Source organism: Sceloporus occidentalis, unplaced genomic scaffold (genome assembly GCF_023333645.1).
Source record: "Sceloporus occidentalis isolate IW3139 unplaced genomic scaffold, rSceOcc1.0.p SCAF_1, whole genome shotgun sequence".
NCBI lineage: Eukaryota > Metazoa > Chordata > Lepidosauria > Squamata > Phrynosomatidae > Sceloporus > Sceloporus occidentalis.
Genome location: NW_028316981.1, coordinates 46,396,459 through 46,411,464, shown reverse-complemented (window position 1 = coordinate 46,411,464; position 15,006 = coordinate 46,396,459). Strand labels below are relative to the sequence as shown.

Genomic DNA, 15,006 nt, shown 5'->3' with positions numbered 1-15,006 from the left:
GGCACCAGAAGGCAGGGATTGAGGGGGAGGTGGCATATTCAAAAAGCCGTCCTCCATCCTCCAGAACATCTCCCTTGCTATCGTATTTTGCTGTTTTGTATTTATATTACACTGTAACTTTTTACTGCCAGGGAAGGGTTGAATATTGTTAGTAGATTAATATGCTATGTACCAATTATTATTAAGTTATGTATCTTGGATTTTATTTTTTGCATTGCTATGTCTGTACCTTGGATTACGTTTGCTTTATTTTTTTATACTTAATTTGTTTAATTATTATTGGAGTATGTTTTGTATTTAACTTTTATGCTTATTTAACTTGTGCTGTATTCTTTTACTTACTTATTGCATTTATATTGCTTATTATGTTTGCTTAAATATTGGTTATATGACTGGGAAGGGATTATTTTGTATTTTATTGAATTTTATTGTATTTTCTTTGTATTGTATTTCTCTTATTGCTGTTAGCTGCCCGGATTCCTCATGATTGGGCGGGACACAAATAAATCTACATTATTATATATTATCATTATTAAATAAATAATGCTAGTCTAAATTTCCATTACATCGTTGCAAAAGAGTGTAAATAGGCCACATTCTTTATACATAAAGGAAATGATGGAGCCCAAATAGATACAGATGGGCCTCAAAGCAAATTAACCAATCTTCCACTAAACCTAACATTCCAGTAAAATACACAGCAAAATTCCTCAGCAGATCTATCAAAATGGGAAAGATTCCCAAGCCATAAATCGATGAAAACCACTGATTTATCTGAAATGTTACACTGTTGAGCTCGGTCTTCAGACAAATATAAGCAATTCTAGGATATAAAGTATGTAACAACCAGACATCTCTAGGCTTCCACACACATTGTATGAAAATTCCACACACATTGTATGCTGCCACTTCAGAACTAATAAAGTTTGATCCCTCAACCTTTCATCCCCACATTGCTCCATCTGATTTTTTTTTAATGTCTCATACTACTTGAAAGAGAGATGAGAATTGTCTGGTACAAAGTTTATATCTAAGAAATTGCTAGCTTCAGAATAGTTTCTGGCTGTGAAGAGATAAGAACTAGTACCATATTTTAACACTGGGGCACCATAAACATGATACTACTTCTCTGTTATATCTTCCTCCAGTAGAACATTAATGCCATTCAGTATTCAGATACATGGATGTGAGGTTTTTTTTTCTTGAAAACATTTTTATATAAGTTGGGAAGAAGAGCATGTGAGAGCTACTACATTAGAATTATAAAGGTGTGAAACAATTTTAATAACACAATGTTCATGGTGAGGGAGACTAAATAGTGTTGTTGCAATATTTCTTCTCACCTACCTGACTCTCTGGAAAGTTGTATAAAAGATTCCATGCCTTTTTCTCCATAACTTCCTTCAGAAGCCAATGTGGAGACATAAGTCCACCCCAAAGCTCTCACTATGTCCACCATAGCCTGTGCTTGGAAGGAATCTGGAGGAACCACCCGTGAGAAGAAGTCGTAGCGCCGGTCATCACTTAATTCTGGAGCAGTTGAAGCATAACTTATTTGAGGTATCTGTAGGGAGAAGAACGGTTATCTGGAGTTATAAACTGAAAAATTACAAACACACACACACAAACCAATTAACTTGAGCTGTAATACAATTAGCCTTCCCAGTGCCCATCTGTTACTTTTTATCTTCGTCAGTGCCTAAATGAAAGTCAATGAAGCCATCATTCAAATGTTTTTCATTCTGTGAATACTAATTGGCCAATTAAACTATTATCAGTCCTGCCCTCATCCAAAACTTTCATGAACTTCTTTGATAAAGAATAAGTTAAAATGCCTGGGATTAGCTGCAGGGATAAGCCCTAGATAGGTTTAGCCCTACAAGTAAATTTTATGTCTGTTTATTGCCAGAATTTGATCAGAGATTTCTCTGTTTGCAAACTTCTCTGTTGATCTGACTCTCCGTCACTGGTCCAAAACACACTGCAGAGATAATCCAGTTTGAGACCACTTTAACTGGCCTGGTTCAGTGCTAGGGAATCCTGGGAACTGTAGTTTGTTGTGGCACTAGAGCTATCTGACAAAGAAGGCTAAATGTCTCACTAAACTGTAGTTCCTAGAATTCCTAGCATTGAGCCAGGGCAGTTAAAGCAATTATTTAATAGATTATTTCTGCAGTGTGTTTTGGACTACTGCAATTTAACACCAGCATATATCCCCTTTTATAACATTTCTTCTCACCTGTCTCGGGTATAAACATTGCATTCCAATGAGAAGACTAATAAGAGGACTGATCTCAGTTCATCAGCCACTACTATCTCAAATATTTTAAATGTTATCTTATAATCAATTCTTGTAATTCATTGAAAACATTTCATATCAAAACAATAGTCTCATGTACAGAAAAAAAGGCACAGTCATATACATCCAGAAATTCTGGTTGATAAATACAGGTCATAAATACATAGGTCATCATGTAAGTTACAGTATGTCTTATCAACTTATTACTTCATTAAAAAAAATTATATTATGTCATAATCATCAGTGTATCATATATTTTTTATTCCGTTTCTAGAGAACATGGGGCTTCTTCCTACGTTAATACATTAAATAAACCAAAACCAAACCACTTCAAAATTGGCTGTATTTCCTTTTTTTTCTGTTATATTTCATTTGATAGGTTACAGTTTCCAAAAGGGCCACCAATAACAGCCTGTTCTGTCATGTCCTTAATGACAGTTTTCGTGACAATTTCACCCCTTGGGTGATGAAGCCTCTGATCAGTTAACCAACTGTAATACCAATTTGTTGGTAAGCTATAACATGTTCAAGAAGCAATGAAGGGCACTGGAATATTGATTGGAAATCAATGAAATCCTGAACAAATCAACTTTAGCTTCTGAGATTACACCAGATGCCCCCATCTGTATTCAGGTTTTACTGTGCATACATAACGGCTAGATTTTCTTTCTTTTTCAACAAAGGAGAGATGATGAATTTCACACTTGTGCATGATTTCATCAACATTTAAATGCTCACAAAGATCCTTTAAGGGTTCTAATAATCTCACAATATTTCTTTTGCAACATTTCGCAATTCACTGAATCTTGTTCGGTTTAACAACTAAGTCATGTTTTTTGTTTGTCAATGAGCCACTACACTGGAAGAATCTTGTGAATCAGCCCACATCCCACCCACAAAATTCAGTGTTTCTGGAACCTATTCACCAAGCATAGATTCCCAGACTTTCAGGCATATTAGTACAAGAAGTTCTAATTAACATCAATCCATTCTGCATTGCTGCTCATACTCTTCCTTGCATTTGCATCTTTGGTTGGAACAGAAATCGGAGTGAATCGTCAAAAAAAAGAACATAAGGATATTTCCTATCCAGCAAATAAGTTAAATTCACCAATATAGTTTGTCTAGTCTCAATAACTTTCTATCATTCACAATTGTTGCTGTTAACTGCCTTGAAGTTGACTTTGCCCTATGATGACCCCCTCCAAGTTACCCTATCTTCAACAACCCTGCTTAGCTCTAACAAATTCAAAGCCATGGCTTTTCTGACTAAGTGTTCCCATTTGGTATATGGTCTTCTTCTTTTCCTATTGCCCTCAAATTTACCAAGCATTATTGTCTTTCCAAGTTAGTTCTTTTTTCTCATGACATGGCCAAAATACAACTTCAGTTTAGTCACCTTTGCTTCTAGGAGTTCAGGCTTTATTTGCTCTAGGGCCCATTTATTGGTCTTTTTAGCAGTCTATGGTATTTACAGAACTCTTCTTCAGCACCACACCTCAAATGAGTTGATTTTCTTCCTTTCTTTTTCATTCACAGTAACCAAAAGGAAAAGAGGGAGGAAACATAAAGCAAAAGAGGAAAGCAAGCAAACTCTTTGAAGGAAAACTCCATCGAAATATTCATCCCCCCTGTTTCTTTGTCACATTAATGGCAACTCTCTTCCACCCCTGAATGCCCCTGGGAATGATTCAACATCATTTCATCACATTGTAGCGTTAACCCTGGAATAATTTTGTCCCCAAAAATATTCCCAAAAGTGAAAAGGTTTTAAGAAAGAAAGAAAGAAAGAAAGAAAGAAAGAAAGAAAGATGGTTCCCACCAGCCCACTCTCACACACTCCCCCCCCACCTCTCCCTCTGTGAGAGGGTATTCAGTAGTGTCACCAATTTGATCTAACATTTCCTGCAAACTTTGCAGGAACTTTTGTAAACTATATCAATGACAACTCCATAATCTCTGTTCCCTAAAGGATCCTTCCTATTCTCTTGCAAACAGTCACTATCTCATATGCACAAAGTAAACAACATCTGTGCCCAACTACATACATATATAAACACATGCATCTATATATGAGAGCAAACATGGCATAGTGGTTTGAGTGCTGGATTATGAAGCTAGCAACCACAGTTTGATTCCCAGCTGGACCATGAAACGCACTGGGTGACCTTGTGCAAATAACATGCTCTCATGGGGAAAGGTAATGGCAAACCTCCTCTGCACAAATCTTCCAAGAAAACCATATGACAGACTTTAGAGTTACCATAGGTCAGAGGCAATAGGCACGTAACAAATGTATATATTATTAAGGCATGAATTTACAGGACCTATGCAGAGCAGTGGAAAATATGGAGTCTTGGAAATGTCTCATCCACAGGATTACCATGAGCTGGGATTAACTTGAGGGCAGTTAACAGCAACAATGTGTGTGTGTATGTTGTTGTTGTTGTTGTTGTTGTTGTTGTTAACAACTCCAAGACTCCCTATCTTCCACTGATCAACTTAGGTCTTGTGAGCTCCTTAATACAGTCTATCCATCTAGAATGTGATCTTCCTCTCTTTCTACTTCCTTCCAACTTTCCTAGCATTATTTTTTTCCCAGTGAGTCACTCCGTCTCATAATGTGACCAATGTATGACAACGTCAACTTGATCATTTTGGCTTACAGGGAGATTTCAGGCTAGATCTGTTCTAGGACCCATTTGTTTGTCTTTTTGGCTCACCATTATATCCACAGTACTCTTCTCCAGTCACCTATCTCAAATAAATTGATTTTCTTCCTATCTGCTTTCCTCACTGTCCAGCTCTCACAACTATACATGGTAATAGGGAAAACAATGTCTTGTATGATTCTAACTTTCATGATGAGTTGTATATTTTCTAATTCTTTCCTTGCTGCCCTTCCCATTCCTAGTCTTCTTATTTCTTGACTGCACTTCCCATTCTGATCAATTTTTGACTCAAGTTGCAGGAACTCTTTTACTATCTCAATTTCTTCATTGTCTAGGTTGTAACTGTGTAGATCTTCAATGATCGTTATTTTTGTTTACTTTATGTTGAGCAGTAAGCCTGCCTTTTCACTTTCTTTTTTCAAAATCTTTCTTAGTAGTTGTTCCAAGTCTGTGATATTTTCTGCTAGTTGTATAGTGTCAACCGCATATCTCAGATAATTTATATTCCTTCCTCCTCTCTTCACCACTCCTCTTCTGTATCCAAGCCTGCTCTTCATATGATACTTTCTGCATACAAATTGAACATATAGGATGAGAGGATGCAGCCTTGCCTTACTCCTTAGCCAATTGGGAATCATTCAGTTTCTCCATATTCTGATCTAACAGTAGCCTCTTGTGCTAAGTGCTGTATGTATGGCCAACATGGCTGCCCCTGCATATGTCAGAAATGTCCTCTTGCTTTCATCAGTGAAATGTTGATGCACATCCTTTATTCTTACATGCTGGCATTCTTGGTCCTTTCATTTGTGAGGCAACTTAATGTAATGATAGGATGATGAGGAAGACAGGGGCAAAGAAGACTGTGGATAGCTACTGCTAAACTGTGCTAATTATAAAATAAGCCAAACTTCATAGGGAATCTGGCATGGTTCATAATCATTCCTAATTCTCAACGCTGAAAGAAAGTGTTTCTAGGCTGTCCCATTTCCAAATGTTGGCACCAACCCTAGCTGAGAATACTTTTTGAAACATTTGGAAAGCCTTATTCTATTCTTTGGAAGCTGGCAAAAAAATAACATTATTATCTTAATTATCCAATACCATATACAACGCAGGCACACCCAATGGTACAGCTTAATTTGGCATTATGTACCTAGGCAGAAAGGAGCCAAGTAAAGGCACTAAACTCTCGTGACTAGAAGGAGAAATAAGCAACAATTCAGTATATCTACTAGTCTATCAAGTAGATCTAATAATTATTAGATTCTCAGCTTCTACATTTGAACCAGGAATTGGGGCATAAAATAAACTATGTTATTAAGTAAGCTAGTAAAACAAGGAAGAGTCTATAACTGCTTTATAAAAACAATATATCTAGAACCATGTTCAGTATTATGTGTGAACACTTTCCCATAAAACTTCAATCAGTTTTAACAAAAAGTATGTCAACCTCCTATTCAGTTGGGGAAACCATTCCGAAATAACTTTATTTTAATGCTACTGGTCACAAGAGACAGTGCAAATGCTACTTCACGCTACTGCCATATTACAGGTATTTCTATTCTTCTTACATTAGGTATTTGCACCTAGTGTAATGTACCTTTATCTGTAAGGTGAAACCACAACCACAAAAAAGCTACTTCTTAAGCTTAGTTGGCTCGCTTCTTAAAGCTGAATTCCTTTTATATGGTGAACACCTTTCAATATTAAGGTTAAAATCCATAAACCACATAGTGGAGGACAATTTGTTTGAATGTCTTTAAAGCTACTTTAATACCACACATTTTTTTTTAAATTGCAAAGACTGAGAGTATTTTTAACCTTGAACTGCAAAGTTCCCAGTATACATTCTACTTTCTTTAAAGAATAAACACCAATAACAGAAGACTTCTTCAAATACTTTTGCTCTGTGTTTGATTCTGCAGAGATCCCATGTTTAAAGCATCACACCCTGCTGACACAGGAATGACAAGGACATCAACAAATTCAGCATTACCAAGGCTTTGCTTCAGGATTAAAGGAGAATGAGAAGAGAGGCTGACAAGGAGACAGAATTTGTTTAAGTATGAGAGCAGGAGGAAGAATCTTGGCTAATGCACAATTTTTAAAAAATTATTCAAGAAGCTCTGAACCATAAATCCATTATATAAGCACTGTAGGACTAGTATGTAATGGTGTCCTGGTGTGATCATTCAGTCTTAAAGCTCCATTGTGTCACTTCAGCTGTCAACAGCAGTTCTCACCAAGAACTCTAAGCAGGGCTCAGCTCACACTTTTTTTTAAAGATATGCCCATTATTCATGTTTTCCAGTTTTTATGGCAGTATATATTACAATATATCATCGTCGTCATCCTCATTGTTTCATTTTCCTTCAAAAACCAGGATTACATTTAAATTTTAAAAATAAAGACAGATAAAGACATAAAAATAAATAAATACATTCTTGTGCCGGCAGACCTTTGCAAACCGATAAGGGCTGGGGATGTTGTCCTAATAAAATGTTAAGGTTTATATTTTTAACACATTCTACTTCATAACTGTTTTAACTTTTTAAATGGTTTAATTGTTTTTTTAATTAATATTTATATTTTTAATGTTGTATTATTTTTAAATAGTATTGCTTTAACTCTGCTGTTTGCCACCTTGGGTCACTGAATTGGGAAAAAGGCGAGATATAATAAAATAAAATAATAAAATTAAATAAAATAATTTTAAATAGTTTTTATTCCCTCACAATTCCAAAGAACACATGGAGCAGGAGGAAAAGATGGGAAAGTTTGTAACATGTTCCACCAGCCCAGGCAGAAACCCACCGCCACTTCTGATCTATCCTCTGTCTTCACATGTTTCCAAATGCTTTTCAATTGTCCCAGTTTCTCTCTCCTCCTCCCATCTCTCCCTTTCAGCTTATTTCAGTTACTGCAAACTGAATTCAAAATGCACAAATAGTTTGTACTCAATTAACTCAGCAGAGGAAGAGGAGAGGCAAATCTTGCTCTTCCCAGTAGGCTCAGGCAAAAACAAAACAAAAACCTGCTACAGTCTCTCCTATGCCTGTGTCTTCTTCCTCATCAATAACTTTTGTCATCTTGACCACATTCTGATGTTGCTTGACCATGCATCTCCTGGCTTTCATCTGTGAAATGTTGGAGGGTATGGAGATCATGTACACTATGCCCTGTAGTAGCATGGGGCTGGGGATTTCTCTGAAAGGGAAAAAAAGGGCAGAAGATTTGGTAGCTCTGACATTAATTCTTCCATTTGAATTGAAGATAAATTCAAAGCAGTCTGTCTAGTGATTCCTATTAGCATTTCAATCACAAAAGGGAAAAATGGAAAAGTGCAGAAAGCAAAGCAGGTGTGCTTATGGTGCAAAGACAGTTCTGTAGAGATCAGCAGAGCTGTATAATAGTAGTGTGTTTTGTTTTTATAATTTGTACCTTATCTATGCATGAGCTGCACAACACTAACCTTTTAATGAAGCACCAGAGTTTATTTTAAAATAAATTGGTGTTTTTAATATCTATATTTTCTGAAATATGATGCATGAAATGGCAGATCTGCAATCAAACAAAATGCATCCATTAGTCATTACGCTTTTGGTGCCTTATATCATTTTTAAACAAAATCATCTTATTTTTGTACAAAACAGTTAATTTGACCTATGTAGGGCATTTTTTTTCACTGAGTTCTTGTAGAGGTTGTTTTGAAAGTCAGGATTCACTGATTCAGCCCATAGCATATTTTACAACAGATGCAGGAAAAACTTCCTGGTGTTGGAGGAACAGAACTTGAGCCAGAAGTGGGGAAAAACCCAGATGTTTTCCATAGTCTATTCACCAAATGACTCTAGGTACAAAAATTCCAGTGAGATGGTTGCATGGTACAAAATGTATAGCCCTTCTGAGTATGCAGAAAGAAAGAAGAAAGGGTAAATTTCTCTCACCCATCACAAACAAATATAACAAGCCCAATTTCCCATCACATACTATGGGTGACATATTTTATTAGGACACTAGTGTTGTCTTGGAAATTCACTCCTGCCTGTCCTCTCAATGACAATGTTTAAGGAAAAGCATAATAATCCATCCCCTAGTTGGAATACTGGTGACAGAAATGTGTTCCTTTCTTCAAAAGAACAACATTCTAGAGGGAAGGGTTAAATAAGGTTGAGAAAATATCACCAAAGGTTGCAGATTTTATTTCTGAATCACACAACAGCAGTGATAATATCTTGGAACCCCAGACAGTTAGAAAAATAAACTCTTGCAGCAGAGGCAGAGTTTGGGAAAGTTAAACCTTTGCTACTACAACTCCCAGAATCCCATATCATGTATACTCTGTGGCCATACAGTTGAGAGTTGGTTCTGAGAGCTGAAATCCCCCCAAAATATTTTTCTCAGACTCTTACAAGCAGTGTTTCCATCAGCACTGGCCAATATAGTAAGTGTTGAGGAATGATGGGAATTGTAGTCCAGCATCATGGGGGGGGGGAGGTCACAGTTTCCCATCCTTGCCTTACACTCACCCCCAAACCATTAACCTATCTGCATTCATAGTGCCAAAGGATACATGACTATATTCACAGGCAAAATGATTTTATAAAAATATATTCAGAGCCCAAGTTTTAAAATGTGAATTTGATAAAATAATTTGAAATGTAGAATATCTTAAAGTTAAAAGTCAGTGCTTCAAATGTATTGATCTTTTTTCAATAAAACAAAACTGAAAGCCCAGCACTCTGCTGATCATGCTTGAAAATGTGACTTTCAAGGCGATTCATTTTTTAAAAAAGGAGAATATTAGCTGTGATAATCCATGGATACTTGGAAGTTTGGAACTTAAACTCATTTCCCACTATACATTTACCAATCTTGTGCTTTAGTTTCCAGGCAGAATCTAATACAGATTTAACAGCTGGAGTTAATCCAATTGTTGCCACTACATCTCACTTAGAATATGGAAGACAGCAAATTGACAAGGATATAACCTGCTTTTCTTTGACATCCGTCATAGTGAGTGCTGACTAAGTTTCCTTTGCCCTATTGCTTTTGCTCCTCACCCTGTAAAGGACCACAAACATTAACCGTAATATAAATGCAATGTCTAAACTTACATTACTTCAAATTACTAAGTAAACTTTGCTATTCATCTCCTTTGTTACCCAGGCAAAATGCAATATGAGACCAACCTGAAACATCTTTCCAAAAGGCTGTTGTTAGAACACTTTTGATCAAATAAAAAGGCAATTTCTTTTTAGGATCATGTGCGATTAAGATAATGCATGAGTGTACCTGTTGAGATATTAATGAGCTCCCACTGGGGTATTATTAAGTGCACAGTTTGCTGCAATTTCGCTTTCAACTTCCTATTAAGTTTTATTGATATGGATTCCAGACAACAGGGGGGAAATACTGCAGAAAGCATACTCACAACCTTTTGAACCAGTTACATGGAAATTTTATTTTAGCATGAGCTTCCTCATGCTTTCTCATGCCACAATACATGTGGCATACAAAGAAGACTGTGAAGAAATTTGTAGCTTGCCAGTGCCTGATTCAAAGTGCCTGATAAGTGACTGAGCACTTTGAATTGGTTTCAGACCTCTTTTGTACTAATGTAGCATTGTCCCTCTGCCAGAGATCAAAGATTAGTTCTCCCAACTGTTCAGTATTCACCAATTTCTTCACTAATTACAGAGCAAAGAAGTCATTGCATAAGGGGTAAATAAATTTTAATTAGCATTATTCATTTTGAAAGGGCTTTTCTCTCTGGGACAAGTATTCTTCATCCACATTAGTATTTTTAAACCTTAAGCTATTTCAATTTAAATATCTTGATTTACCAATTGTGATATAATGAATGGAAAACAAATTGTCATTCATGTGCACTGTCCAAATTAGGATTGGAAACAATATTTGAGAATATTTTAAAAGTTTGAAAAAAAAGTGTATTTCTTGAGTGTCAGCATCCATATCCATCCAAGGCAGTCCATCCCACTTTCAAACAACTCTTACAATCAAGAAGATCTTCCTAATGTTTAGGTGGAATGTCTTTCCTTGTGAGTTGAATCTATTGGTTTGTTTCTAGCCTTCAGAGTAGCAGAAGACAAGCTCACTCCATCTTCTACATAACATCCCTTCAGATATTTAAAGATGGTTCTACTATGTCATCTCTCAGTCTTATCTTCTCCAAGATAAACATATCCACATCCCCAGGCTGTATGCCTGGGAGATGGGAGTTTACTGGTCTATTTGAATAGAGACCAGTAATTTGATTGGACCTGGAGAATCACACCAGGTCTGGGAGACAGTTAGGGGCAGAGCTAAGGCTATTTAAGCCTGCTCTGCCTTCCCTTCTCCCTCTTCCGAGAATTGTTGTCCCACCCTCCCGCCTCGACATCAGTGTGGCTTTGGTGGTCGCTTTATAGGCCAGGTAGGAATTTTCTCCCTTTTTCCGGGGGTTTTTCGCCTACCTCACACTGTTGTTCTTGGCATAGGAAATTGGCTCAGGTGTGGACTTAAATAGGCGGTCACTGGCGGTTATGGGAGAGATGTAATAGTCTGGTGAACACCTATGGCACCCACTCGGGGTGAAGGTTAGGCTTCTTGGACTTCTTCTTAGGTCTTGCGAGTAAGGAGAGAGAAAAAGAGACCTTCCTTGGGGCTGACCTGGGATATAATCCTCAGTCAAGTCTGGCGTTCCATATGCAAGCTGGCCGGGGAGCAACCCAGTCATTGGGTTATCCTCGGAGCTCAGGTGTTTCGCCCAGGGGAAGCTGAGGAGGTGGCACGAGGGATAGACCACCTGCCACAGCTGCTCCCACATCAGGTTGCTCCCCTCTAGTTTGCAAGTATTCAAAAACAGTTATAAATAGTTAATTCCTTCAATAAAGTGGCCCTATTTCAACCCACATTTGTGTCTGGTCTCGTTATTTCAAGTTAGACAGTAATCCAGCTTCTGTGGCTAACAGCTCCTATTTCGACTGGGGACAGTGAATCCATGCCAGGCCTAAACCTGAAGTATAAAAGAGCTGTCTGAAAGACTAGACCCATTTTGAGTTCATCATCTGGGCCCCTGTCCACATGGACCAAAAAGCCTATGTTTCATCCCAACCCTGGCCTCACATTGTCCTGTTTGGACGATGCAGGCGAAAACTGCAGAGCCAGGATCAGCCCAATCCTGACAGACTAGACATGGATACGGTGGATACAGCCCAATCTCATGGTAAACAGCCCTTGACATGGGTCAATTGGACCCCTGGTTTGCAGTGGAGTTTCCTGGAAACTCCATGGCAAACCCTAACTATTTAAATGCCCCTCATATGTTCCATACCTTTCTGCACCATTGCTCCTTCTGGGAAGCCCCCTATCACTGTGTCTGATGGGAAACAAGGTGTCTGATCATGTGAGTACAGCTAGGCACCTCATTTCTGCATAAGAAGTGGTGACGGGTGAAAGGATTCTCAGTAGGAGAAATGATGCATAAAGGTAAGGAGCATATGCTGGTAGCAGGTCCTCAGGCTGTCGTGGGGACAGGCATGTAAACAGTTGCCCACCCCTGCACCTGCCCAGGAACTGACTAAGGTAAGCACCTAATCCAGAACAGCACAGGTTCAGCCCATGCTTTTCTGGCCTATATGGTCAGGGCATAGTACGACATCTTTAAACCCTGGAAAAAATCCTGCAACATGTTCACCATCTCATTAACTTGTGGGAGACCAGAGACTGAAATTGCAGGGCCGAGACATTCCTAGTATGTATTGTTCTACTACATTCAGAAAGTGGATGATCATTTCTCTTTCTTTCTTTCTTTCTTTCTTTCTTTCTTTCTTTCTGTCTTTTTCTTTTTCTTTCTTTTCTTTTCTTTTCGCTTTTCTTTTCTTCTCTCTTGTTTTCTTTTTAGCATTGCAACTGCCAGAATCTTGTAGGTTTTCCTGCTGTAAACCCCGTGACGAGTCTCAAAACAAAAAAAGGGGGAATAACTAATTCAGCCATAACATAGCTGAATTCAATAATATAACTGATTCAAGTCCAGACTTTTGTTTCTTCTTATTTTTGTCAAGTCCACTTCAACTTTTGATGACCCTATGAATGAGAGACATGCAAGAGCCCCATCATAAACTGCCTTGCACCAATCTTTTAAACTCAGAGCTATGGCTTCATTGATTGAATCAGTCCACTAGTTTGGTTGAATCAATCAGCCAATTTTTGTTGTTGCTTGACATCAAGACAAATTCAACTTATGGCAGCCTTATGAATGAGCGACTTCCAACACTTCTCTGCTCAGGTCTTGCAAACTCAGGGTATTCTTTCTTGATAGAATCAAAGTAGTATGCTGTCCCTCATTTCCTACTGACTTGCACTTTAACAAACATTATTAGTTTTCCAAATGGGTTATTATTTTTCCCAATGAGTTATATCATCTCATGATATGTCCAAAGTACAACAGCCTCAGTTTAGACATCTTGGTTCCTAGACAGAGATCAGGCCTGATATACTTCAAGATCTATTTATTTGTCTTTTTAATAGTTATTGGGATCCATAGAATTCTCCATTAGCACAAAGGAGTTCATTTTATTCCTGTCAGCTTTTCTCATTGCCCACCCATCGTACTCATACAAAGAAAACAGAAGTCCTAGGGCACAGATTATTTTGACTTAGATATTTAATGATATACAGCCCACACACTCCAACTAAGCATCTGTGGATAGCAAGCCCCATTGGCTTTAAGGACAGCACAGCCTCCTCCACTGCCTTTCTCTCCTCTTGTTCTGTTGTTGCCTTTTCATTCTGAATATGAAATGTGCCAATTTTTAGAAACTCATGCAAACTCCCCTAAACTGGAACAAATTTTTCAACCATCCCTAATCCAAGGATATCTGCAAACAAACAAACAAACAATAAATAAATAAATGCTTAATTCTCTCCCCCCCAAAAAAAGTTTATTTTTGAAGCAATGATTTTGACTTTGAGGGTTGAAAAACACAGGGCTGTATTTCTTCAATAGAATAAGGTATAAGCTCTAAGGACAAATACCAGCTGGACATTTAATGGCTATCCGGGCAACCTAGTGCAAGTCCCACTCTCTCAGCCTCAGAGGAAACTGGCCAAGAAAACTACGCAATAGGGTTGCTTTAGGGTCGTCCTCCTTTCCCAGGACCCTTCCTACATTCTAACCTTCTGTCCAGGCGGTATACCAAAATGTCCCCCATTCTGAGCATGACTAAGAAGCATGAATGTATATGTGTGTGTTTTGTGTGTGTGTGTGTGTGATGTCACCCATTTTTGCTGGCAGGTCCTCAATTTGAGTTGAAGGTTTGGCTGGGAAAAGAAACCCACTCCTTTCTCTCTCTCTCTCTCTCTGTCATCTCTCGTTCTCCCCACTCCCTCCCCCGGTGGCTTCTCAGTGGCCCAAATCCCTTGCCATTGGGTTCCCAGTGACTTCATGTGATGTCAGCCTTAAATGTGAGTGCAAGGGCTCTGGCACTAAGAGCACTCATATATAAATGTCAGTTCATGCTTCCTAGTCCTGCTCCAAATGGAGGACACTTTGTAATTCCTCCTGGACAAAAGGTGCAAATGCCATGGGAACGGAGGATGACTTCTGGTCACCCTGACCTGAAGTCGTTTCCCCAGCCTTTCCATTTAAACAATGGTGGTGAGTGCAGAAAACACTGACAAGTGTGTGGAGGGGATGGAGTCCCAAACTTTTTGTCTTGGATCCAACCCCATAACCAGGGTTACTCCATGTCCTCACTGCCAAGGAGGATAAGGCTCCTTCTTCTCTGGATATGCCTCACTCTTCCTCTTGTTGAGAGCAGCTGGGCGGCAGCAGCTGTAGCAAAGGCAAAGGCAGAGGAGGAAGAGGAGGACCCCTGTTGCCGCTGGACATGCTCCCATTGCCCATCAAGGAGGAGAAGGAGGCAACCATGAGCACCACAGAGACCTCCTCATCCCCACCAATGATACAATTTCATTGACAGCAGTGCAAATCAAGTGAGAATGACAATTGTGCAAAAAATATAAATAAAT

At 38.4% G+C, this 15,006-nt stretch overlaps 1 protein-coding gene across 3 annotated transcripts in view; it reads right to left on the bottom strand.

The window, feature by feature from the left end:
• Positions 1 to 15,006, bottom strand: part of GRM7 (glutamate metabotropic receptor 7) — a 576,789-nt gene that overhangs the window by 405,148 nt on the left and 156,635 nt on the right. For all 3 annotated transcript variants that reach the window (XM_089520203.1, XM_089520213.1, XM_089520222.1), the window contains exon 2: positions 1,348 to 1,564. In XM_089520203.1, coding sequence (XP_089376329.1) covers positions 1,348 to 1,564 — 217 coding nt within the window. The remainder of the gene's footprint in view (positions 1 to 1,347; positions 1,565 to 15,006) is intronic.